General features: G+C 46.9%; 1 protein-coding gene across 1 annotated transcript in view; it reads right to left on the reverse strand.

The window, feature by feature from the left end:
- The window catches only part of ADRA1D (adrenoceptor alpha 1D), a gene marked incomplete at both ends in the record, with an annotated part of 44006 nt that extends 17476 nt beyond the window's left edge, over positions 1-26530 (reverse strand). The window contains one exon of the mRNA XM_084262761.1: positions 25564-26530. Within this exon, the coding sequence (XP_084118887.1) occupies positions 25564-26530 (967 nt within the window). The remainder of the gene's footprint in view (positions 1-25563) is intronic.
- Positions 26531-27349: the final 819 nt, after the last annotated feature.

Here is a 27349-nt window from a genome sequence, read left to right on the forward strand (position 1 = left end):
CTCTTCTTCTAGACTGAGCAGCTAGAGCTGGTCCACTTTCTAAAATGACATGGATATTACAAAAATAATTTAAAAAGCTCTGATGAATTGGCCAGGATGCTTTCTGGGATATAGAAGATATAGGATGGAAGCCTGAATGTGAATGTGGAAGAACGGTGGCTGGGACCTGAGACTCATGTCCCTGGGAAGCTTGTCAGCATAAGACTATGCATGTCAGCATAAGTCTAGTTGCTTTTTTTCAGCACATATCTTCAAAAGCACTGCAGGCCAACAAACACATTTTCCTTAGTGCTAGATCTCCAGCTGGAGCTGCAGTGCTGGACTTGTCCTGGGTGGCTGTAAAGGGGATACATACACTATAAAAATCACACCTGTGCCTCAACACTCTTCCTTTCCTGGAGTCTGATTGGCAGGTCTACCTGGGACATCAGATCTCCCTCCCACCACTGAGGACCCAGCTGCAGCTCTAAGAGGCTTTGCAGAGGCTGTCCTGCCCTTGTGTTTCTACTGACTGCCAAGCAATCACTGCTGATGATTAATAAGTATAGCTTATTCCAAGCTTACATTGGATGCCAGCCGTTGGGCTAAGCCTGATGACACACAGAGTGACCTCTTGGTATTTGTCTCTAGAGGAAAGCAGATAAACCCCCCAATCCTAGCTCTTCCAGCACTTTATATGCCAGTGGATGCTATATTCCAATTATGCATCAGGCCATGCGACATCACGTAGGATACCCTGGTCATCAACATACATATCTGACCTCCAGGGTGTGTGACCCAAGATAGCAGGGAATGGGGCAGTAATTACTCTTTGAAGACAGACAACTACCTTCATGTTTCAAAAAAATAATTGTTTTTCTAACTGAAAGAAGCTTGTACTTAATGTCTTGATGAATGTGTGTGTGTGTTGGGGTGTGAGCCTTCAGCCTTGCATATCTGAAGGTGAGCCCTTCCCTGAGTAATTTTGGATCCTCCCACTACGCCTGGAAAGTCCAAATCCCTCCACAGATGAATTTTCCATCAAAGTAGGGCTTATTTGCTTCTAGATCTGCACACAGCCATGTGGCTGCCCAATGTCTCATTTCTTGGGTTAAGTCTTTTCAGGTGTATCTTTTTTTTCTACTGTTCTCCAAGCTCGAATGCTCAGATTAGCTCTGCTGTGCTTGCCCAGGTCTGATAACCTCTTTAATACCTCTTAGAAGTAACTACAAAACATCAATACACTGTCATTACAAATACCATTAAGCCCATGTCTGAGATGAAAAGAAGCAGCTCCTTGCCAGGCATGGAGCTGAGTCTGGACTGATCCTGGATCCAAGCAAACCCATTTCAGATTCACTGACACATCTCTGAACACAGCATCCTGTGACAGATACTATCTTGATTCAGGAATAGATAACCAGGACTGGGATGAGGTGCATCAGTTGTAGAAGAGGAACAGCAAAGACAATTAGATTTCAGGAAGTGCATTAGAGGCTCCTGAGCACCTCCATAACTCTCTTAAAGTTCAGTTTATAATAGACATTTCATGCTGTTATGTTGCTTAGGTTGTTCCTGAAAAAGTGCAGTTCCCAAAACTGTTTCTCTAAAATTCTTCTATCATTAAGTTCTCTCATAGACCTGAATGGCAGCTCAGAGCAACCCCAAGTTTCATCACAGGCTCACCAGGCTGTCCCATCAGGGTTGTCATGTTTTTCCCCCAGATTTAGCTAATGGGGAAGGTGGTTGGGGTGGATTCCTCTGAGTTCAGCTAATTTTTCCCCCTTTGTACCAGCAAAGTGAACACAAAGGAGCCAAAGAGCAGCATTTTCAAAGCAGTAAGATGTTCAGCAGATGTGCCCTTACTCCATGCTTAGGGCAAAACATGGACTAGAAATTGGAGGCTAGCTGGGACACCCTCGTACATCTTCCATGGAAACAGCATGACAGCCAATACTACCTTGTATGGCAATGAGAGTTTAGGTATCTAACTCCCATGTAATTCCTGTCCGTGTGCACCGATCTTCTGGAGCATTACTATGCTGTGGTTGTAAGTGGCAAAATTCCAGTGTCACATTAAAGAAGATATATGTTTAACAAGAGAAAATACTCACTAGCTGTACCAAAAAAAATGGTACCAAATCAAGTCTTTGATCTGTTTTAGAGATAAGGAATTACTTCAGAATAATAGATGCCAAGTTTCCAGGCATCTACCCCTACACATGAGATAATCTGCACTCCTCTGATATTTCTGCTGCATGGAAACATCTGCTGGTAAACCATACTCTCAGCCAACTCACACCACAGGACAATCAGCTCAACTTGAGGGAAAGGGTTGATGTGTATGCTGTGTGTAGAGGAGTCCCAGGATAAAGAAAGCCAGTTACAAGAGACTGTGACAATGGTAGTACTGGGTATGAAGAGTCAAGCTGTGCAAAGGCTGAAGCTATTAATTAGGAGTTGGAGTTTGGGTGAGTTTATGTCACACAGCTTATGCTTGCACTGCTGGTGGATGTTAGAGTTTTTTCCTCAATGATAACCATACAGAAAGGACTTGTAGTGATGCAGATACTTCCTGAATCACACAAAGCAGCAACAGCAGACCTGCACACTGGAACCAGTTTCACAGCACCAGGGAAAACAAAACAAGAAATTCCCATGTAATGGAAATATTCTATTATTGGCCAGATCTATTTTTGCTGACCTGAGGTCAAGGGAGGGACTAGAGCATCTCTTACGACAATTTCCAGTTGCAACCATCTGTATTTCTACAAAGCCAGTGGTGCAAATCCCCATGATTTTAACATGACAAGTTGGAATTAAGACTAATTTTTTTTTTTCAGTGTGTCAATACATGCTTGGTAACAGAGCTGTCTGGCAATCCAGGTGCCTGGATTGTGGGAAATGTCAGTGTTTCAATTTTTTTTCTTTCAGAGCCAAAATGCAATAAATAGTTACTGAAAATTTCCAAGGAACTATAAATCCAAAAAATTATTTCTAAGAACCTCCAGAGCACATTGTTGTCTAAAGGGCTTTGCCCCTGGAATCCTGACAACTACCAGCTGACGTGGAAACACTTGTTAATCCATGAAGACAACAGTCAACTACCACTAGATGGATCTGCACCATGAGGCAGTCTTACCCTTCTCCCCAAACACAGGGTTCTGAAGATGCAAAGTCCTTGGTCAGCTACATTCCCTGAGCTTTTCTTGGACTGAGAACACAGGAGATCAGACAAGAGAAGTCCTGCAGTCCTGGGAATGAATGAATCTGGGAATCTGGAGTGTCTTAAAGTCCCCCAAATTAACATACTTGTAGCAGGAAGCCTTGAAGCATGAGAAAACCCTTTCTGGAGCCAGGGAAGCTCAGGGCTTCCAGGTTACTTGCACTGGATCCAGGAGTCAACCGCGGGTTAGCGCAGAGCTGCCAAGGTTTTCACTCTGCTGGTTGCATGGTAAGAAAGCCATGGAAACTTGGCAAGAATGGGCTGCCCTGGAGCTATGTGTAGTGGTTGAAGCAGAGGTTGTTAAACCTGGGACATTTCCGCTTGGTTTTCCAACTGGCATTTTCCAATGAAATCCTCCTCTGCTGGCCAGTGTCCAGACCTGCTGCTACTTGGGAATCTTGTGAGTTCAACATCTGCTTAAATGCTTCACTTACTTTGGGCCATTGCACGCAGGAGAGTGACAAGTGCTTTGCAGATGTGCAGGAACCTGAATCCATACCCCAAATATTGCAGCCAGAAGGTCAAATGAGAATGAATTGCAGTTGCTGATGGTTCCGGATTGACACCGGAGAGCACAGGACCTTCTGTCATGACTGCATAAAGCAAGGAGAAGGAAAGAGGTGGCACAGGTGGATTTTTTATCCATCCCCATTTTCACCTTTGCCTAATGGTTTTCTTATTTGGTTTCTAATTCTTCCTCATTCATGTACCCCACTACTTCCCAGCAACTTCATGCAAAAGGTGCCAACCAATCCTTCAGGTATGCACAACAATGCTTGTGCTTTGCAGGAGCATGGATATCACCAGACATACAGTCCTGCACCCCTGACTGCTGTAAGAGCCAATACTCCCATCCCCAGGGATGCTGAATTTGGCACAAAATTAAGTTGCTGATTTATAAGTACAGAAGTGATGCAAGCAGGGAGAAAAAGAGGACTCTCATTCTTTTGGTTGCTGACAAGAAGGGAGGACAAAATACTTCTGCTCAGAAAATTTCACTTTCTGTTTTTATAAAGTCCTTCCAGTTACTGGAGATCAAAACATGCCTTGAAAATGGATGCTGACTTTCAGATTGTCCTGGGGAGGATTTCCCATTTGACCTCTTTTAAAAAGGTAACTTCTGCTTCTCTGCAAAGTCAAAGCACAGAAGCAGTCTGCTGAGTTGCAGAATATCCTATGCTGACCCAGTTGGCTTTCTGGCCTGCAAGTGCTCATTGATGGTTCCACCAGTACCACCAAGTCCTTCTCCACAAGGCTGCTCTCAATCCAGTCATCCCCCAGCCTGTACTGACATCCTCTTCAGTCCTTGCACCAGGCTATCTAAACAAGTAGAGGGAGAAGTTGGGTGACATAAGATATTCCCCTGGGTGCTGGTTGACAAATCTGTCCAGATTCTACTGATGAACTCTGCTCTCAGGGAAAGGGGGGATATTGCCTCAATTGGGAGATTGCTCCCCTGAGGAGACTCCAGGGTGAAGGTGGTCTCTGCCCTTCTCACGTTCTGGGACATTCATGCTCCTTTGTTCATTCCTTTTGACCTCCCTTGGCTTGGTTCCCTCAAAGACCTCCCTGAGGAATAGAGGCCTGGTAGCAATTAGCTGCATGAGGCAGCTGGTTATGAACTTTTCTTTGATGCCTTGGCACAGAGAAATCCCTGGATGCTCCATTTGAGAGAGAGAAAATGGTCCAATTTATGGGCTGGTTCTGCAGATTGTCAGGGCTCCCTTGGTACTTAGCCTGGGAACCTCCATGGTCATGAATCTGCCCCTGTCCTCATCTCCTGTGGCACAATTGTCACAGCTGTGGTCCACATGAAGAGGTGTGGGCAGTGCCATCCATGCCCAGAGCCCCAAAGAGGGATTTCAAGACAACCTAGGGAAGACTCTGGCTCCCTGTCTGAGACTGAGCTGATGCCTGGCCCTTGACTGTGCTCCCACAGACATTTGCACTGACAACTCGAAGGCCAACAATATCAACCTGACCCATCCTGCCTAGATTTTGGCATAGCTCAATGGTGGCTATTTAAGGGCTCCTTTGTCAGTACCTACCACTACTAAACAACCTCAACTCTCTGCTAAAAAAAGGACACTTGGTCTCCTAAAATGGCTTTTGAGTTTGCAACAAGGGGCATTTCAGTCTGGGACTTGTTCTGCAAAGGGAAACTAAAAAATGGGTACAACCAAGAAATGTCACCATTGTTCATGGCAACGTGCCTGCTTTGTTATCCAACCTTCCTAATAACTTCATACAGAGAGATTCCCAAGAGTTTTCCAGGCTGTACCAGGATATTTCTCCTGACATCGCTCTCATGCAGCCTGCAAGGAAAAAAAAAGAGACCTGATGATATCAGGTGAAAAATATATCAGATGGCCATTTCATTCACTGCAGAGCATGTAGACTGGAGGAGATGTTCATAAAGGACAAGCATCAAATTACTTAGGCCAAAGTGGGTGAGAGGGAATTTGCAAAACAAATGCAAAATTTCAATCTTGGAACTTTTCTGAACTAAACTTTTCTTTTTTGGGTAGGAAGGAACAGGCATGCTGAAGTACTTTGTATTGAAATTTGCTTACATTGAAGTTTACAAAACAAACCTAATCAAAACACACGGGGAAACTGGGACATTCTGGGTCATTTTGAAAAACAGAGTTTAATTTTCTCTTGTTGACCCAACAATTCTCTCCCTTCGCTTGATCCTAAACCATTATCAGCCTTCAGGATCTCCCTTGGGTGATTCAACAACCTCATTATCTAACTTTTCACTGAAAACATACACATTCTAATGCTTTATATTCTTATGTGCATCTGCTGTTGACCAGCTGTGATTGTCCCACAATCTAATGGTGCCCGGAGGTCAACCATTTGCACAGTTAAGTTCAAAAAGCCCAAGGCAATAGTCTTTGGATTACCATTTTGCTACAGGAGTTTCAGTCCAACCCCCTGCCAAAGCAGCTCCCCAGCTCATATTGCACAGGGCGGCGTCCAGACGGGGCTGGAATCTCTCCAGAGATGGAGACTCCACACCCCCTGGGCAGCCTGTTCCAGGGCTCTGGCACCCTCACTGGGGAAAAGTTCTTCCCCATGTTGGTGTGGAACTTCCTGTGCTCCAACTTGCACCCATTGCCCCTTGTCCTGTCCCCACAGAGCACTGAATAGGGGCTGCCCATTTCCCCCTGCATCCCATCCTTAAGATATTGATAAACATTAATAAGGTCCCCCCTTAGTCTTCTTTTCTCCAGGCTGAACAGCCCCAGCTCACTCAGCCTTTCCTCACAGGGGAGATGCTCCCGGCCCTTCATCATCTTTGTAGCCTCCTCTGGACTCTCTCCAGGAGATCCCTGTCTTTTTTATCCCAGGGAGCCCAGAACTGGACACAATACTCCAGGTGGGGCCTGAGGAATAACAAACAATGAACTGTTCCCAAATGATCATGCTCTTCCATTCTCCATGGGTTTAAAATTTGTTTGTTCCTTTTTCAATATTTTTCTCTTTGTTAATGGCAATAAACAGCTCAGATTGCTTTTTTCTTGTAGGCCTTTTCTGCATGTTTTTGTAGACATTCCCAAATTTGTAGGCATTCCCAAATTTTGTAGGCCAATTCCCAATTTATTAGGAACATCTGCCTACTGGGATGCTTTTTGCTCCATACCAGTATTGGGGTAATAGAGGTACAACTTCCACAGCTACTGCTTAGCACTGATGTCAGCCTTGGTGGTTTCTGCCAAAATCTACAGGACCCAAACTCCAGTTTGCCTGTCAAAACCTGCCACAGAGTTTCTGTTTTGTGTAGGGAATGAAATGGAACAACGTGCAATAATGATGACTTAGGAGAGGATGAAATTGAGGGAAAACTTGCTAGTGCTGAAACTTATTCTGAGTGACCAGCCTAGACCCAGTGCTGGATCAAAAGAGCCATTCAGAGAGGGATGGAGACCAACAGCCACTGTATGAGGAAGGGTTCAACCTTGTGAAGGAAGGAAACAAGCTCTGGGTACAGGGATTGGGGTGACAACAGTGGTGACCCCAATGCAGAAATCTAAATTCAGTGTCTGAACTTTGCAGGGCCATTAGAAAAGCCCAGATCATTGCCTGGGTGTCTTTCAGATATATGAATAGGATTTAGTCCAACACCAAATGTGTCCATTGCTGTGAGGAGGGAAGGACAGAGAAAAGCAACCCCACCACCACCCGAGGGGCTGGGAGGGAGCTTTCAGAAAGAGGTGGGTCCTAAAGGGGATTTTGGGCAGCATAAATGGGAGAGGATGGGACAGTTTTCCCATCCTTATGGCTAAGCATAAACAAAGAGCTACCCAAGGAAAGAGGTTTCTAAATTTTTCATCCAAGGGGGACCTCTAATCTTGAGATCCTTTGCTCCTGTGACTGGTGCAAAGGTGGTTTCTTTTTCTTGGGTGCTGGGTGCTGATGCATGATCACCTGTATTGAAGAGAGCCTTCATTAATGATGGATTATTTGATGGGAAAAGTGGGAAAACCACTGGTACCACCTATGGCTGGCCCAGTCCCTCTGTCTCTATGAGCAAAGTGATTTCTCATGGACTGTGACACCTTTTCCAAGTGTGTGTGGTAGAATTTCTTCCTTGATGATTTCAGTTTGGAATAAAATAAAATCTTTGGTTCCCTGCAAATGGCTTTATCCTCAAAGCACAGGCCATTCCTGGGATGGAGAAGTAGAAGGGTGTGATGCAGGCATTTGGAAGTGACAAGAAATAAATAGGGAGAAAGAAAAATGGACTTTCTCAGATAATTTTTCTGAGATGCTTGACCCAATCGCCATGGTGACCATAAGCAAGTGTTTGAGAGGCAGGATGACTCATATCTGGCAGTGGAGCAGCATTTCTTAATCAACATTTCAGCACTGACTGATAGGGACCTCAGCTCTGAGGTGTCTCCCCTCCAGTGACCTGGGGTGCTGTTTCCAGCTGAGTTTGGAAGGAGGGTCCTTTGGAGAGTCCCTCATGGAGCAAAATGGGTGCAAAAAAGACAGGCTTATGAACTAAAGCTTCTGATACAATCCTGAATACTTACACATGGCAGGTAGCATTCACTTGGGGATCTTTGTGGCATGACTCAGAAGAGTCTGAACCCAGCCCTGTGTTAACAGCCAGAGCACCAAGCTGCACAGGTTGCATGGTGGCAACCACATGGGACATCCATCCCCCATCACAGTGCAGGTGGTTGTCTTCTCTGTCTCTTCTCCAGGTGGCAGGTGTTATCTACCACTAGTGTTGCTAACAGGAATATCAGGATTGCCACACTTGCCCAGACAGCTATTTATCTGGTGCACCTTCAAGAGTTTGAGTGTGAAGTACAAGGTTGGTCTCCCAAAGTACTCAAAAAAAATAAGTGATATTCTCCTAAAGAGGAATAAATCCAGATGGAACAGTGGAGGAACATGGACATATCAGGCAAAACAGAATTCATTGGCTGGGATGAATTTTCACTCATTCAATGCAGCATAAAGAGGCTACAGGGGAAGAAGACATCTGATCACCTGTCTACTGGAAGGGTGAAAGCCAAAGAGAGAATATAACTACTTAAGGAAGAAGATGATATGTACACAAACTTAATGATTGCAAATGAGACGTGAATATGTTCTGGCTGCAAAAAGAAGTTTCTAAGAGATGGGTGCAATAAGATTCAGAACAGCCTCCCCAAAGGTACAGGCAGCAGAGGGTCAGGGGTTGGGACACACATGATGCTCAAAGGATTTTGAATGGGATCATGTACCCTAGTTGTCTGCAGTGGCAGTCATTCCTTTCTCAAAAGGGTGACAGCTGCCTCTGGTATTTGCACACCACAGAGGGTTACAGAACATAGGACAAACAGCGGGAGGAAGACGAAGATGAAGAGCTGTGAAGGAAGGAAGCACGATTGAGCTTGCAATGCACTTGGTGAGATGGCAGATGTGATCACATTTCTGCCTATGCTTCTCTCCAATGTCTTGTCAGAATTCTTCTGTGAGTCACCCAGTTACTCTTTGAGTGGCAAATGCTTGTATTTGGAGCAAAGTATTTTTGTTCCATACATTAGGCTGCTAATTTAGTCACCTGCTGTTTTACTAAGTGCACACTGATGGGTGTGCAGCCAGAGGAAGAGAGAGAAGGCACAGACCTTTTTCAGCTGAATGTGAGGAATAAATCCTGGCAGCCTGATGGCTACTTTCAATGTAAACAATCTCCACTCAGCCCCCTACCCGCACTGTCTTTAACTCAGTCTCAGACACTGATGAAGTTCTGTTTTGAATGCAAATACTTCCCCTTGCCCTGTCATTGCAGCAGGAAAATGAAACTGCCCACATCCTGATGCCCTTGATCTTGGTCCTTCCCAAGGATCCTGATCCTTGATGTTCCTTGGGTCCATCCTGTAGGACAGCAGTAACCATGCTGCCCACTGGGGTCCTCAAGGGATCCCAATGAAGCCCAGGAAGACCCTATGCATCACATGTGTCCTGCTGTGTGCTTCTGAGGTGTTTCTTACATCTCAGCACCAGCGGGTAGGCAAAGACCTAAAGCTGCGATGGGACACGCTTTGTGCACACCACCGCCCTTTCCAACAGCCTTACTATTGTTACATGTCCAAAGTAGAGAGGCCTATTTAGGGGAGAGACCCACCACTGGCAGGTAACTCCATGTTTTCCATCTGTTTGGCCAGCTGGGTCCTACTTGCCAAGGTAAACGTGCCAAATGCTGGAGCCTACAGGAGAAGCAGACAGGTCAGCCCAGTGAAGACACACTTAGATGGCTTTTCTTCTCGGTCTCTGATGGTCAGCAAAGATTAAGCCTTTCCTTCAAAGACTTTTCTATCTATTTCCTACTATTTCTGCCTGGAAACATTAGTTGTGTTTTTTAATGTTGGTCAGTGATGTAAAAGGAAGCCAGACTGACTTCTCATAGGTCCTCTGAGAAGCCACAGTCACCCCTTTACTATTATTTTCAGGAGATAGCTTCAGAATTAGCCTGTGGAAGCATGCATCTGAGCAGAAGGTACCAACACACCAAGACAGCAAGCTTCAGGGCACAGAGAAAGAAATGTTTATGTGGGGAGGTCACCAGAAGTATTTTCCATGAGGGTGTCTGCTTTTCTTTTGAATTTCTTGGGAAAGTTATCCAGAGTGCAATCCAGGCCTTCCTAAGGTAGACACAGAGGTTGCTTGTGTGTCTTCTACTGCTGGAGAGAAATGGTCAGAGATGTCCTTCCTACTCTCTGAATGCCCCTCTAGAAGTGCACAAGGCTTCTCTAGGTCCTGTCTTGCAACCAAAAGCCCCACAGAATTGTCTCACTTGCCTTAGGGGATCTTGGATAGCACTGGATGTCTGCTAGGGAAGTAAATTGCACTCCAATTCTGGTTAGCAATCTAGCTCTCTAGGCATGGATAATAATGGGAGCTGAGCCTTCCGTCTCACATGCAGACTTCTACCTTTAGAAGACCATACATAGTTTTCACATGTGAATCCCCCCCATCCCCAAACTTTGCTGACCTGAAAACCAGAATTAATGAATCACAGAATCACAAGGTTGGAAGAGACCTTGGAAGATCATTGAGTCCAACCATTCCCATCCTAAGCTAAAACATATCCATGGAAGAGAAGGGAAACACTGCTAAGGAGGTATTCAGGGAAGAGGACTCAGGGGGGAGGGCAGTGACCACAGAGGTGATCAGGTGCAATGGGGATAGGGCTCTTCTCCTCACCTGCTTTTCTAAGCTAGCAGAAGCAGCCTACCAATAGTTGGACCAGTATCTCCTACCCCTTTCCCTGGATGCTGGGAACACCACAGTCTGCCTGCATGCAGATGCCACTGGCACTGGGTGCTCTCCTGCCTCCCACATCCATCTGGATCCACCACTTTGAACTCCTCTGGGCTAGAAATAGCACGACTGTTTGTACAGCACCTGACACAAGAGGGGATGAAGCCTATGACTAACAGGCTTGAGCATTGTTCAGGAGCTCAGGGAGACCAGCCTACAGAGAGCCTTGAGGTGCTGGAACCCTGTGGTATCCCTGGAAGTGAAAAAATGTGAATAATTCAAAATACCTCTGCTTTTTGAAAGGCAGAAGAGAGGGAGACATACAATATTTGGAAAACTCTCCATGCTTTGCTCCTTCCTCTCCTGTCTCTACATGCTTTCTGAGCAAGAAACACACAGAAAGAAAATCCTGTGACATGAAGTCATTCTGTTTTGTTTCCCCAATCCCCAGCCTGAGTGCAATATTGAGGGAGGCAGACAAGCCTGTGGCTAGCTGCCAGCTCGACTTCACAACATATCCTCACAGCTCTGCAGATAATTCCTGTGGAAGGGACCCTGGGAACAGAAATAGCCCATGCCTGAAAAACTTTCTGGGTGCAGTTTGAGAAGTGTCTCCTAAAGAACTCGGGTATAAAGGCAGAGGTTCAGGAGCTGGCAGATGGCTCTGAATGCAAGACCTCTGCTGTCTGTTCTCAAACTAGTTTGGTGAGCAGCTGATGGTCTCTCCATTGTTGTGTTCTGCATGTATGTGTGCACCATGCCCTTCCAAATTGCGTTTCTGCAATTGCTTGTAGGGTGGGAATGTGCACTAGGTCCCCTTCTTGGGGCACAAGTGTGAGGGTTGTCCCTCAGGCAAGACGTGGCACCATCACCAGCTTCATCTGGTGGCCTTGGGGCTTGAAAGTGACTCTGACTACCTGGATTTTGGGGCCAGTGCCCTCCAGAATCCCTGTCATTACCCATGAAGTGTTTCTCAGCCATCTGTGAGACTGAGGAAATCTGCCACTGGAAAACAGCTGAGGGAAAGAGACGTGGCTTAAGCCCACTGTTCTTGTTACCTCCTCCCTTGTCCCATCCTGGGGTGGCAATACCTGGCTCCAGACCATCCTCCTGCTGCAGTGTCCCTGCTGCGCCTGTCCCTTTGCCAGTCATGTTGCCCTAACCTTCTCTTGGCTCACTGCCACAAGAGCAGAGCACCATGCCATGAAGATATCCCCATTCCCTTCTGTCTCTATAGTACAACTCATCTGTTTTAGGCTCAGGATACACATTTCCCTCTCAACAAGTTTCTTTGGTGTCTATTCCCCATCTAAATGTTTTCACAAGGGTCTTGTCCATGGCAGAAGAGCTGGATGGGTCTCCAGCACAGCCACACCAGCAAAGCCTGGGGCAGCCTTCTTTTGTAGTGGGGGCTGCTCCCTACTCAGTGTTTCCATAATTGATCCCTGCATAGGAGATTTTTTGCAGGGCTTCTTTATGTTTTGGGTTTTTTTTCCCCATGATGGACACCTTTAGGAGTATTTGCAGCCTGGCTCTTGGCATCCCAGCACTTGCAACCTTGTGTCACAACAGCCTTGCAGGGGGAATGCAGCCAGTTCTTTAACAAAAGAACAGTGAGGTGACCCCTGTGACCCCTGCCCTGGTCAGGCCCCACCTGGAGTATTGTGTCCAGTTCTGGGCTCCCTGGGATAAAAAAGACAGGAATCTCCTGGAGAGAGTCCAAAGAACGGCTATGAAGATGATTAAGGGCCTGGAGCATCTCCCCTGTGAGGAAAGGCTGAGTGAGCTGGGACTGTTCAGCCTTGAGAAGAGAAGACTAAGGGGGGACCTAATTAAAGTTTATAATTATCTAAAGCAGGGGATGCAGGGGGAACTGGCCAGCCCCTTTTCAGTGCTCTGTGGGGACAGGACAAGGGGCAATGGCTGCAAGTTGGAGCACAGGAAGTTCCACAGCAACATGGGGAAGAACTTTTCCCCAGTGAGGGTGCCAGAGCCCTGGGACAGGCTGCCCAGGGGGTGTGGAGTCTCCTTCTCTGGAGAGATTCAAGACCCGTCTGGACGCCTATCTGAGTGATATGTCCTAGGGAGCTGCTCTGGGAGGGGGGTTGGACCCGATGATCTCTCAAGGTCCCTTCCAACCCCTACGATTCTATGATTCTATGATTTGCTCTAGCCTTTGACTCTCTGGGGGAGATAGAGATCCCATTAACAAACTGCTAAACAGAAGGTCTGATTCCAGGTCCTGAATCCAAGTGGCACTGACCACCTTGTGTTCATACTGCTCCAAGCACAATTCTTGGGCAGACTTGTGTGGGAGAGGGGCTAGGACCTAACTAACTCCTGATGGCCTTCCTTTCCTGTGTGCCACCAATGTGCTCACTGTGAGCGATGGGAAATGCAGCTTGGACTTGTCTGGCTCAGGGATTTCTCCCAGAAGGAATCCCTTGGAATTTTAATTTTTTTTTTCCTTTTTCAGCTACTGGATGGGGGGTAAAAATATAAGTTACATTTCAGGGCCCTTAATGACTGAGTTGTGAATTGGAAACTTCCCGGGAGGAGGAAATGTCCCCTCTTTAGTGAGCTGGCAGTTGGTTTTCTGCCACCAGACCCGGTCGCTCTCTGGCTCAGCTCCAAATGCATTAGCTAAGGAGCCCTCTTAGAGAAAGGCTATTCATTAGGAGCAGCTAAAAAGCTATATCCTGTTCCAGCCACTCCAGTAAATCCATCCTTGGTCTAATGGCACCCATAAATTATGGTGCAGGGAGAAGTAGAGTCTTCTGTTCCATGTGACAATTTTATAGAGCATCAAAACAGAGAAAGCAGGACAGGCAGAAGAAGCTGGTGTGGCTGCTACGAAGTGACCACAGGTATGTAAGTGGTGCCTCAGTTTCCTGATCCAAAAATGATGATGAGCAGTGTTGAAACAGATGGGTTGTGCCCCTCCCTGATGACATTTGTGTGTGTGTCCCCCTTGTTCCTGTTTAGTCTCTGGAACTCTGGAGCTGGTACCACTGTGAAAAGTTTGTCCCCAGCACATGTTGTGTAGAAAGGTGCAAATGATGCTGCCTCTGCCACTCAAGCAGGTTTTATCCCATCCTGGATGGCACATAGTTGATGCAACAAATCAATGCCCACTGGAGAGTTCATTTTTTGCATTGGGATAGCTGGAATTTGCTTTGGGGGAAGAAGGAAGATGAAGCTTTTTGGGCATGTGTGTTCAGGTACAGGCGCAAAGGACTCAAGAGTTCTCTGGAAAGTGCTCATAAAAGCAAAGCCTTCAGAAGGAAGAGCTCATCACTCAGTGTTCCTAACAGCATTTCAAAGGAAATATTTATTTCAAAGAAGAATGGCAATTAACTGCCAAATCGGAAAGGAGCTCCCCTGTGAAAGGAGCAAGCTGATGAACTTTGATAATGAAGTTATTCCTTGTGAACTACCCTCCCTCCCAAATCCCCAAGCCCTTTCAGCCACAACCAAATTCAGAGCAGGTGGGGAAACAGAAACAATACCATAAAACATGTTCAGCCCTTGGAAACACTCCTGTGAGTTTAAGCATTAGGAGAGTTGGGATGGTTCCATTTTGGGGCTCAGCAACCCCCCTGTTATGAAGTCACCTCAAGGAACCTCAAAACCCTGCTACCTCAGGGCTACTGGAGACAAGAAGGACTCCTAGTCCAGCCTTCCCAACGCCTTGCTAGCTTCACTTCACCCAAAATCTTCTGCTCTTCCTCCTCATCTCCTACTGTGCCTTCCAGATACACAACTACTTTCCTTGCCCCTCATGAAGATCTTGCATAAAAACAAGCTATGATGGACAAGGGGCTCCACCATAGTCACAGGGGGTTGGCTGTTTCTGACCCCATGGCCACATTCAAGAGCTTGCTGGTGGGGGACCTTTCCCACAGGGACTTACCATTCCACAGGTGCTACATGGTAACCTGATGGGGCAGAGGGTTGGATGGGCTCCATATGTGAGGTCCTACTGAAACATACAGCACTTGGATTACCTAAATCCTTGTTTGACAGGTTACCAACACTTTCTATGTTATTGTAGGCCCTTATTCATTAAAATGGCTCTAAATAGTAATGAAGCCTTAGAGCCACTGAGATACCTTGTGAAATCTGGAGAAGACCTTGTGTCAATGAGGATGCACCAGTCTCCTACAGAGAGGACTAGCCCTGAGTTATGTGGACTCTGCACTGCTTTGCTGGGAAAAATGCAGGATTTGCTTCCTGGAATGGGTGCATTTATCTAGTGGACATAGCCCTAGTGATAATCCTGATGTGAAGAATGGAGAAACAGCACCCTGAACTTTACTCCAGCCATCCTTCTCTAGGGTCTGGGCCATCAGCAAAAGTCACTGATGCCTGCACCACCATTCAGCAGCCAGTGTGCACAGGATTAACGTACTGCAAGCAACAGGTCTGTCTTGTTGAAAGCAAATAACAATCTCAGGGTCGTGAGACCACATTTAGCCTTGCCTCATTAGCACATGGCAGGGAAGGGTGGTAATTAGTTCACAATGTAGAGCAAAAAACCATCTTCACAAAGTGTAGTTAGTACCAGGCTTTCCTGGGGAAACCTCTGCTCAGAGAACAAAGCTGGTTCACAACGTCTAGAGAATCCAGACAACACAAGAAGGGCCAAGTTGTACTGTAAAGAATGATGGACAGAAAACCCTGATCTGTTCACCCAAAGCTAGATACCTTCAGAGGACTTCAAAATTTTATGTGTAAAAAGAATAAGGAGATGGAGCAACTTGGGTGGCTCAAAAAGAGTCTAAACACCTATTAATGAGAAAACTGGATTTTTCATTACATACATTTCATGGCAGAATCTCTTTAGAGTTTTGTTTTTCCAAAACAGTAAAAAACCTAATTCTGAAATATTTTGTTTTTCAGTGACAATGTCAGTCTTCTGAGAGCTGCAGTTCAGTCACTTTTATATTACTACTTGTCTGGAGGATGGTGTAACCTGTCACGGAACATAGGCTATCACTTGTATCTGGGCTGAGTGGGAACCAGTGGGGTATAGAAGGAAAAGTAGACCAATTAGGAGGATCACCATGTAAAGGGCAATAAGGGTAAGAGACAGGGAAGACATATATCCAATGCAGCTGTGAACCATATAGAAATACCCAGAACTGTATTTTCTTGAATTGAATTTTTGTGGAAAGAGAAATTTCAAAGAAAATCTCTGTTCTCAGGCAGCTCCTGTCCTCATCAGCTGATTGAATTTAGGAGTTTTTTATTAAAAAGTAGACTTTGCTACAGGCACCACTCAAAATCCCACCAGTGTCCATGGAAAGATGATTGCTGAAAATGTGGTGTGTAAGCCACAGCCTTTGCAACTCCTGATTCTGGACTTCAGCCATTGTAAAGATGGATTTTCTCATACAGAGAAAAAGTATTTTAAGAGATTATTACATTATTTGCTTTACATTTGGGTAACAGATTTAAAAAAGAAGTCTTGTTTAACACTATAGCGAGCACTGGTTCCTACCAAACAGACCAACAGCAGCTTGTGGACAAATTTCTTTAAACAATAAACCTGCTAAATGAACACAAAGGAAGCTGCACAGTTAAGGACTTGAAAGACCAACAAGGTCGAAGTGAAAATCACATTTGAAAACCTTTGGTTTCTTATGTTTCAAGAGTTTAATTTCAGGATCATGCTCTGTTGTTGCTGTGGTGTCCCTGCCATGCCAGTTGCAAGGAAAGGTGAGTGCCCAATTAAGTAATAGCTCAGCAGAGCTGCTCAGTATCTCCTCACTGGTCAGTGGCTCCACAGTTTACAGACTCACCTTGCTCAGCTCCACTCTGATGACAGAACTGTTTGTTTCCTCATGGATATCTGAAGGTACATAGCTCAGTGCTGGCCAAACATTTTGCAAACAAATATATTCTCCTTTTCACAGCTCTCCAAGGAGAAAGGGGTGTGTTACAGCCATTTTGCTGTCCAATCTATTAAGCAATGCCAAAATATGTCTATATTTTGAGTGTGGATTCCTGAGCCCTTGGTGCTAAGGGAGCATTTCACATCCTTAAAGCGTAACTCCTACCAGCTCCAGATCCAGCTGGGAGTGCATCAGCTTTGACAAAACTAGTCCTATGTTTGGCTTCACAGTGAAGTTCACCTCAGCTAGTTTAGATCTGTACTGTGCACCTTGCAGCTGGTGATCTTTGGCCTCCTTCAGATGTGTTGAGGAGACACTTTGGGGTGGCTCATCTGCCCGGTTTAGACAGCAATATTAAGAGGAGATGAATGCCTGTTTTTTCATTGGTGGTTATGTAGGAAGCTGAAGATAAATTGGATGAAGATCATATACTGTTGGCATCCAATGACACGGACTGTCTTGACATTAGAGAAGATGGGAATGGTCTTGGGGGTGGGGGGTTGGACTAGATCATCTCCAGGGGTCCCTTCCAACCCCTATCACACTGTGATTCTGTGTGTGGGAAAGCACAGTACAGGGGACTGTAGAGGAAAAGAAAAGCCCATCAGACACCCCCAGGTCATTGCTCTTAAAAGCCCCTCCTCAGCAAGCTCCAGTCTTGCCATACTGCTCAATCTTGCCAACATCTCAGAAACATTCTTTCTTCAAAGGAGTTGTCCATATTGGCCTGGCTTTGTCCAACCCCTGCCCTGTCCTGATGTAAAGCACCCTCCAACACTGATGGAGTGAAATGTCCAGTTCCTGCTCTGATATATGGCACTGTCAGAGATTTTTAAACCCAAGGCTGTTCCCATAACACTTTTTATAGGAACAGAACACTGTAGTTTTTCTTGTCATCTTTCTCAGGTATGGCTATTTCACTTTGTCTCACATTTGACAGAACAAATCCAGCCTGTTATAAAGACATGGAATGGAAAGCTTTACCTAATAGCTAATGGTTGGCACCAGAAACTGGGACTTTGTTCCAGAAGGGTTCTGTGATGTTAATAGGTACTACCAGCCCTACCTACAATACAGCATGGTAATCACATCCAGTAAAATTCATGACCCATCAATCAGAAGATACTTGTTTTCTGAACAGCCTTGGGCAAATGTGCTGTATGAAGTGAGCACACTTCTAATTGAAACCCTACAGGTAGCATGAAGTTTGTGCATTGTTGCTTGCTAACATTATACCATCACTAGTACCTCACACATGCTCGTTGATGGGGCAAAACCAATTAAAACCCATCTGGTAGCAAGGGATTAAACAAACACCTTGTGTGATCGTACCAAAAAAGGCATTCCCACCCTCCCCCTCAACCTTCATTTCATCTCATTAACCACATTATCAGAGTTAATGAGCAAATATTTATCCAAATATGAATTAATGAAGATAGATCAGGCCAATTAAAGGCTCCTTCCCAAAATATCCAGGGCATAGTTTTGTGTGTGTAAATATAATAAAACTGTCAGACCCAACTTAAAGTAGGTGCATTTAATGTTATATGGTATATTTTGATACTGGTTCAAAGACTCCTTTTGAGAGATTTTATGATATTTTGCCCACTGAATCACAGTAATTTTAGATTTTTCAATTTTCCCCCTGTTTGTGGAACGTCCGTTGTAGCAGCTCCTGCCAGATGTGTCAAGACACTGCGATATAAACCCAGCCATTTGGATTTAAATTGTTTTGTTTTGTGGTGTGGTGGGTGGACTGGAAGCAGAGCAATCCCATACATAGGTCAGGGAAGATCTGGGTCCTACTCCCAATCACTTCAATGAGCCACTGCATCACTTTGGTCAGGCAGAGGCAAAGCATATGCTCAAACCTCAGTGCCCAAATCATGTGATGTCCAGAATGCTGCATATCTTGTAACAGAAATACAGTACTAAACCCTTCTATCTGCCTCTCTCTTTCTACACAGGGTAATGGGTGGGAAGGCAACCACACACACTCATTTGGGCTCCAAATAATCAACTTTTTAAAAGGGTAGACAATGACAGGACAAGGGGGAATGGATTAAAGCTAAAGGAGGGAAGGTTTAGATTAGATATTAGGGGGAAGTTTTTTCCAGAGAGAGTGGTGAGGGGCTGGAACAGGCTGCCCAGAGAGGGGGTGGATGCCTCGTCCCTGGAGGTGTTCAAGGCCAGGTTGGATGGGGCCCTGGGCAGCCTTGTGTAGCTCCAGGCCTGGAGGTTGGTGTCCCTGCCTGTGGCAGGGGGGTTGGAGCTCTGTGATCCTTGGGGTCCCTTCCCACCCAGACCATTCTATGATTCTGTGATTATATGATTTTTTGCTGAGCATTTCCAAACACATGTTGACTCCTTCCCTGTTGCTCTGCACTGTTGTGACTTCTGCACTAGGACATGAGGAGTGAATCAACACTATCAAATGCTTTAGCTATGTAATTTACTCACAGGCTCATTATCCACGTGCCTACTTGTAATTCTTTCTTGTGCCCTTCTGCATGATGTCAACATGTTGCCCCCAGAGAAAAAACAAGCTCCCAGTTGCTTTTTCACTGTATTATCTTTAGACAGACACAATCAGTGCAGATGACTCCCAGCCAGGTTCCCTCCAGTGGCCATCCCAGTGGTTCTACACTCCACTGTGTCCCTGTGCCTTGTCTACTGCATGCACCCCTGCTATCATGCCCTAGGATGGGGTTCTGGTAGGCTGCAATGCAGCCTTAATGTTATTGCAGGCACTCTGAGCTGAAAAAAGAGAAGCAGAAGTCACATGTGAGGGCTGTTCAACCAACAGTATAATTTGCCTGGGAAAGAAATGGATTTGCCCTCACTGTAATTCTTTAAGAATAAGCTTGGAAAACAGGTCAGGAATGGTTTGGGGCCAAGTGATCTTTCCCTCAGAAAGGGAGATGGGCTGGAAGACCCATCCATCCCATATAATTTAATGAATTTATATTATATAAAATTTATATATGAAATTATAATGAGTCCATCTGATAGAAACATCCTATGGTGCAAAGCAAACAAGAAGAATCTTGCCTGGATGTTGTCCAGTAAATCAAACTGGATCCTGGTACCTAGCAGCTTTTGAGACTCTGTGTCTTTGCTGGCATTTGAAATGAAAGTACAGTTCCTGTGGACCAGGATCAATGGGGAAAGTGTGGCAGATGGAATAGTTCACTGCAATTGCTCTTGTTCCAGTTTGATTTGATGCTCTGGGCCATAGATAATTATTCCAAAGCCCATTCCTTTTTCCATGCCAATTCTGCCTCTTCCACCATGACTCAGAAAAAATTCGGGAGATACAAGAGGCTGCCCTGATCGCCAAAGTAATTGAATACTTTATCTTTCAATCTCCTCCTTTTAAATCACACATTTGATCAGATCCTCCTGTACACAACAGAACTAAAGAAGTTTGGTTTTTTAGTGGATTTTTAGTGGATAATAATTAGTTTTCTGATATCAAACCAGAGCTCGCTATGCAACATTCTGTCTGTGAGGGAGTATGAAAGTTTCCACTCCTTCATCCATCTACCCATTTTTAGAGCAACTTGGTATCTTGAGGACTTTTAGGACTTTCTCAAATACAATTGAGATTGATGAGAGAATCCATCAGGTGGTGGGGAAAGGCGGCTCACAGGCTCGCAGGCACAGAGCGATGACGTAAGCCCCTTTTTTCCTTAGGTAACTATGCTAAAAACACTTCCACCAGAATAGAATTAGATTTTTCACTTTTAGCAGAACAGACTGGGTCTGTTCCTCTGAAATGTGCTTCTTACCTTCTTCCCCATCATTTATTTTACAAGTGACGGTTACTGAAGCTTGAGCACTGCTCTGCCTCTGTCAGCCTGCAAAATGGTTTGTGGAAGGACTCCTGCCCTGTGAAAAACAGCAGCTAAGAAACAAAATACAATTTGGTTTGGCTTGAAGGAGACCTTTCTGAGCCTGGCTCATGCAGCAGCTGCTTCAGGATGCAGGTAAAGAGCTGGTATGCTGCTTTTCTGAATCATAGCTGGAGATGAGTACCAGCATCCACTACAAACACAGGCAAGTCATCATCCCAAGGCAAACACAGGGCTGTGAATACAGAGGGGTTTGCTCATACCGAGGGATCTCTTATCTCACTCCTTGTCTGGGTAACCTGCTGCTTGTTGGAGGGGCAGAGTGAAGGGAGCCTTGGGTTGTGGTCTTCCCCCTTGTGTGGCACTAGCTGTGGGTGCTGCTGTGCTTTGCTCATGCTGGTCTTGATTTTTAACCAAATCCAAAGAATAACGAACATGGGAGCCCACCACTCCAAGCAGACTATGCTTCTCAAAAAAAGAAGGGTCATTGAGGTGTGCAAATGGCCATCCTGAGTACTGGCTAGTGTGTCCTTGATCCCAAGGGATGGTTGTGTCCTTTGAGATGCTTCTGGAATGTTGATGGAGAAGGTCTTTGCCTCCATTCCTGAGATGATCCCACATTCTCGTTGCATGCTCCCCAGCCACTGAAAAGTGAGTTCATGCCCAAAGGCTTCATTCCTCCTCCCAATTCTTACTTCCTCCTGGACTAGCTTTGAGAAAGCTAATGACTATTTATCTATAGGTGTTGTATAAAGGGTTGTAGTACCTTGGCCCATTGCATAGGTGCCCCACTGCAAGGATAAATCAGGCACTTAACTTTTAGCAGGGTTTCCATTAGTAGAAGAGCCAGGGAGGCTTTTATGGTTGTGTGACTTAAGAGAGCGTTTGTCTCTTGTCTCTAATAAAGGCTTGAGCTGACATAGGAGTAAGCTTCCTCTCACCTTGGCATCTTACTTCCATTAGACTTAAAAAGATCCAGACTAGGATATATCCCACCTCTCTGCAAATACCAGCAGTGCAGACACCATCAGCTGGTTAGTTTACCCCTGGCTGTTATGTCAGTCAAAGGAGGGAAAGATGCAGATTTACATGACAATTCATGTCATCCTAAGGCTGTCCGAAATAGGTCAGGTGAGTCAGACCTTAAGGCACCCCCCCTTGCAAAGATAAAGTGAAAATATGACTGATTGATCTGGTACTAGTGTTCCTCAGAGGAGCTGGACCCTCAGAGAGGTCTCTTCCAACCAGCACCTCCAGGATGCTATAACTCACTGAGATGAAGGCGCAGACGCCTAAGACAACCAGAGAGATGAATCCTATCCAACAGAGCCACCTCTGAACTCCAGTCCCACATAGAATCCTAGACTGCTTTAAGTTGGAAGGAACCCCCAAGCACCCAGTGCCACCTCTGCCATGGGTAGTGACACCCTCCATGAGCCCAATGTGCCCAAAGCCCCATCCAACGTGGCCTTGAACATTTCCAGGGAAATGGAAACTCTGAGAAGCCTCCAGTTAGGTTCTCTTGACTGGTCTTTGCTAAGGGAAGAGGCACCCTGGCATAAACCACACAACCACCACCCAGGATCCCTAGGCAAATCAGCTAGGTCCAGTTCTACTGCACACCCAGAAAAAAGATACAACCCACACAAGAGTTATCTGGATAATTAGGATTTCATTGCTTGTGGAACAATCAGCTGCTTAAAGAGCCACAGAAATTGTTAATTGTGTCAAAACTCCTGGTGATGCCATCCTGTGCTTGGGGACATGTATCACAAACCCATCAGTGAGCTGATTTACTCAACTGATAAATAGTCTGTGGAGGTATTTGGGAATTTGAGCTGATTTAAAGAAGTATATTTGCTTCTTATTCAAGCATGGAAAATGACTGACAACACTCAGCAGATAAGTAGGTCCTGTTTTTAGAAACATATTGATTATTTATATTATGGGATAACTGTTACACCTGTGTAACTCCGGTGGGAACTACCCTGCAGAGAGTTGCAGAGGTGTGTGCAGTCTCACACAGACACCTGTGGCAGAGCCCTTACACAGGTTTCTGGTGGCTCAGTCCATGCTAAATTCAGCTGGGAGTCTGTTTTCAGTTGACAAATTTACTTATCCCTAAAAAGCATAATCACACATCAGTCAGTCAACAGTGTAAGTCACCCAATGACAACTTCTCACAAATTCATGTTGAATAGATAAACCCTCCCCAAAATTTCAATATTCTCAGAAGAAAATAGGTCACATTCATTTCATTTCCATGTGGCAGTTCATTCTGCAGTGTACCTGAGAACTCATTTTGAAATAAACTTCTGTTCAGCCTTTTCTTAAATGGAATTGACACGTTTCATATCAATTATTTTTTTCTCACCCATGTTTCATTTTAATTTCAAATGTGTCTCAATGTCACTTCCACTTGGCCCCAAATTATGTCACATAACTTTGTCTACCAAGCAAATGAAAAAGACGTTCTACTTAGCCATTTACAAACTACTTCTCAAGCACAATCAGCCCCAGCATGTTTCAGTCTGTGGATTTATAGTGAACTTTGCTGGTTCTCTGAGTTTCAGACCTGTCTCCTGGGCTGCAAAATCAGAGATCAAACTGTGCAGAGATTTCTCCTCTCCTTCTAGATAGCACTGAATGATTCTCAGATTTGAATAGGAAATAGCAATTAATAAAAAGGGGGTGAAATCAAAGGCAGCATGTTTTGTAGTCATAAAATGAATGAGCTTTTGCTGTGTTTATATTAGACATATAATACAGCAGGAAGTAAAGATCAAAGCCATGTTTATAAAGAACTTGGCAAGTTGTGCACTTGGAGGAAGCAAATGGGTTCATGGGAGGTACCTAAAAAATGAAGTTTGGATTTTTAGCTGGTGTAAATCAGACCCCAGTGCAAGGGTAGTGATTTATATCCATGGGAAAGCTGGTTCAGGGGCTTCAAGAGAAGACAGATATGGTAAAACAAAGTAAAATATTTTTTCCTACTGAAAAGTATTTGCCTGTTGTTTGTTGTTTATTTCCAGGTATGAGGAATAACTTGGGGGAGCAGGATCCTGATTCCCAGCTTCATTAGCTGTAAGGTGCAAAGGTGTGAATGAGGATCGGAGCTGGTTCCCACCCTTCTGATAGGCAAGTGTCAGACTGGGGCTGCCCAGAGAGCTCAGTCTTCAGGTACTGGCATCTTCCTGAGCCCCACAAGTCCCAAACCATTCATTTACAGGCTAAACCCCCTTCCCCCCAATGCACCTCATTGATAAAAGGGAAACTGAGGCACAGTTAGGGTAGTTAATCTCGCATCTTGTAGTAAGAGAAGTTCACTGCAGCCTTACTGCTCCCTGCCTGCATTATACCACCAACTCTCTTGCTCACGAAAGGGGAAAACTCTTTGCAGCAGCAATTTCACTCCTATGGAGAGCTGAGATAAATCCAGCAAATACCACGCTTGCCAAGAGAGAGAAAATGAAGCAGAGAACAAGACGGTGCAGCAGCATGCTGAGACCAGACACCCACAGCCCTGACCCATCACCCTGGGGACACCTCAGCTCCAAAAACACCACTGGTCTGGGTGAATTATCTCACTGGAAGGCAGGTAGGGATTGAGCAGCCTCACATAGGTGTCTAACAGCCCCAGGCTCCAGCTGTCCCTGGGTGGAGAGTCCCAGTCCTGGAGGGACATCAAGATCTCAGGGAGTCAAAATGTGTCCTGTGGTCAGGATGCTCTGCCTCCACTGCCTTGAGAGGCAGCCTTGAGCAAGAGGATTTGAAAAATCCTGAGAAGTGCAGAACTAACTGTAATGTTTCCACCCAAGTGCCCAGTGGGCTGCAGGGCGTGTGGGTCCCACGCAGCATATGGAATGACAGACCTCTCTGCTTTGCTGAGCTGTGTACAAAGGCCATTGTTCAGAAGTTATTTTAAATTCCCCCCAGTCCCCTGCTGCCCCCCTTCCCCCCAGTTTAGCTACACCACTGAATGTGGTCCCCTGAACTGGGTGTTTGCTGTTAGGTGAAGTAGAGATGAAGATCTCTGGCTTTCCTGCACTTTATGGGCTGCGGGTGACACTGGTGGTGGAGGGGGATGTTGCCTTGGACATCACGTAGCCTCCTGCCCAAGTGGGTTCTGTGCCCACTTAGCATCCTCTGCAGCCTTTCCAGCCAGGCAAACAACTTGCCAAAACTTAAAGAACAACCTATCAGACGACTCCAAATGAGCACCCAATGACACAGGCACCATAGCAGGGCCAGCAGTCGAGGGTACAACTCCTGCAGGAGGTGGTTCAGTGCTGGGAAATCACACAGGACCTTCATCCTGGTAGGTAGGACCTGGTCCTGCACACCACTGTCATCCCAGGAAGTTGGTGGCATGCTCCTTGCAGGGACTCCTCTCCAGCACTATCACCAGTTCAGGGGAAGGGGCCCTCAGCCCATGGAGGCAGATCCAGTTGCCCTCCCCCAAAGAGGGAGGAAGGGATGTCAAAGCTGCTCAGGGACCACTGTGCCAGAATTACAGCCTGTTTGAAACAGAGCTGTTTCCTCTTCAGCCTGAACTTCATTAATTAAACTGCTGAATGCAGAATGAATTAATTAAACCAATTATTATGCTGCTATTTTATTCATTTGCTATTTACTTTGATTGATTATGTGGCTCTGATTAATAAATATTGAATAAGTGTTAATTAATTGAATTAATTCATTGCTGGTTTATTCAACTACCAGTTACCTATCCCTTCACCTCCAATGCAGGAGTTGTGTCCTGAATGTTTGTCCCAAGGAACAGATCCCCAGGGGTTCAGCCCCGGGCAGCGGGGCTGGGATGGTGGATGGGATCACTTACCAAAAGGCAGGACGAAGAAGAAGGGGAACCAGCAGAGGATGAAAACACCGACGACGATGGCAAGAGTCTTGGCTGCTTTTTTCTCCCGGGAGAACTTGAGGAGCCGCACGGAGAGGGAGCTCCTGAAGTTGTGCCCCTTGCTCCGGGTGCTGGAGAGGGGCTCCTCCAGCACGCTGCGGCAGTGAATGCGCAGTACCACTTCCATGGATTTGTTCCTCTCCTTTTTGACCCCTGCCTCCAAGCTGCGGGTGGTCCGCCTGGCCACCACGTAGATCCTGAAGTACATCACCAGGATGACCATGAGGGGCAGGTAGAAGGAGAAGAGAGAGGAGAACAGGGCATAGCCCGGCTCCTCCGTGATGCTACAGATGCTCTCATCTGGCGGTGGCGGCTCCTTCCATCCCAGCAGCGGCCCGATGGAGATGACCATGGATGAGAGCCAGACCACCACGAGGATGACCCCCGCCTTCCTCTCGGTCATGATTGTGGGGTACTTGAGGGAGTACTTGACACCGATGTACCTGTCCACAGAGATGATACACAGGCTCATGATGGAGGCGGAGCAGCACAGCACGTCCACCGCTGCCCAGATGTTGCAGAAGATGCGCCCAAACACCCAGAAGCCCAGCACCTCCAAGGTGGCTGAGAAGGGCAGCACGGTGGTGCTGAGCAGCAGGTCGGCGATGGCCAGGTTGACGATGAAGTAGTTGGTGACCGTCTGCAGGTGCCGGTTGCAAGCCACAGAGAGGATGACAAGGATGTTCCCCACGATGGCTGAGAGGATGAAGACGGCCAGGAAGACCCCGACGCCCACTGCCTGCACGTCCAAGGCGAAAGTCAGCGTGGTGCCGTTGCCCTCGGGGACCTCCTCACCTTGCAGCCCCCAGGACCGGTTGGCACCGCTCTGGCTGCCCTGTCCCGTCCGGTTCCCACTCAAGCTGCCATTGCTCAGCTCGGGGAAAGTCATTGTAGAAAAGGTCCGGGCTCCATGGAGGGCGAGGAGAAAGCGATGCCGAGGCGCAGCCCCCGCGGCATGATCCCCGCAGCCCCTTCCAAGGCTGGCTCAGTACCTCGCTCCCTCTCCCCGCCCCGGGGCAAGGCTCGGTTCCCCCCAGCCGGGATGGAGGGCAGGCGGGATGCGCTGCTCCCCGCTCCCCCCCCCGACCCAGCCCGCTTCACTCCGGCCGGCCGCGCTGCCCCCCTCCCCGCGACCGGCTCTCGCCGCCGCTCAGCCCCGCCGCCGGCCCTCCCGGAGGGGCAGCGAGGTCGGTGCTCCCCCGCTGCCCTCGCATGCTCCGGGGTGGGCGGGGGGGGGGGGGGATGCGCTGAGCAGCCGCCGGCAGAGCTTGGCGGCTCCGCTCGTCTTCCCGCTCGCACGGGAGAGCTCCGGGAGGGGCGGGAGGGAGGGGTGGGCCGGGCCGGGCGGGAAGGGAAGGGAAGGCGGAGGGGGGGGGGGGGGCGGTTGTCGGGAGCCCCGCGCGTCAGGTGCCGCCGGAGGAGGAGGAGGAGGAAGGAGGAGGGTGAGAAGGAGGAGGGTGAGGAGGAGGAAGCGTCGGCGGCTGCGGGACGCGGAGAGCCCCGGGCGCCCGCAGACCGCGGCGCGGGGGGGGGAAGCAAACAGCGGGGTGGGGGTGCGGGGGGTAACGGCAGGAACGCACTTGAGGGGCTCGGGGGTAGCAGGCACCCCCAGGGACGGACAGGCACCCCCCCACTGTTGGGGGGACACGCGGGACTGGGGAGCAGATACCCCGGGGGGGGGGGGTGTGTGGCGTGGAGGGACCCCGGG

The sequence above is a fragment of the Gallinula chloropus genome, assembly GCF_964237585.1.
Source record: "Gallinula chloropus genome assembly, chromosome: 4".
In the NCBI taxonomy this organism is placed as follows: domain Eukaryota; kingdom Metazoa; phylum Chordata; class Aves; order Gruiformes; family Rallidae; genus Gallinula; species Gallinula chloropus.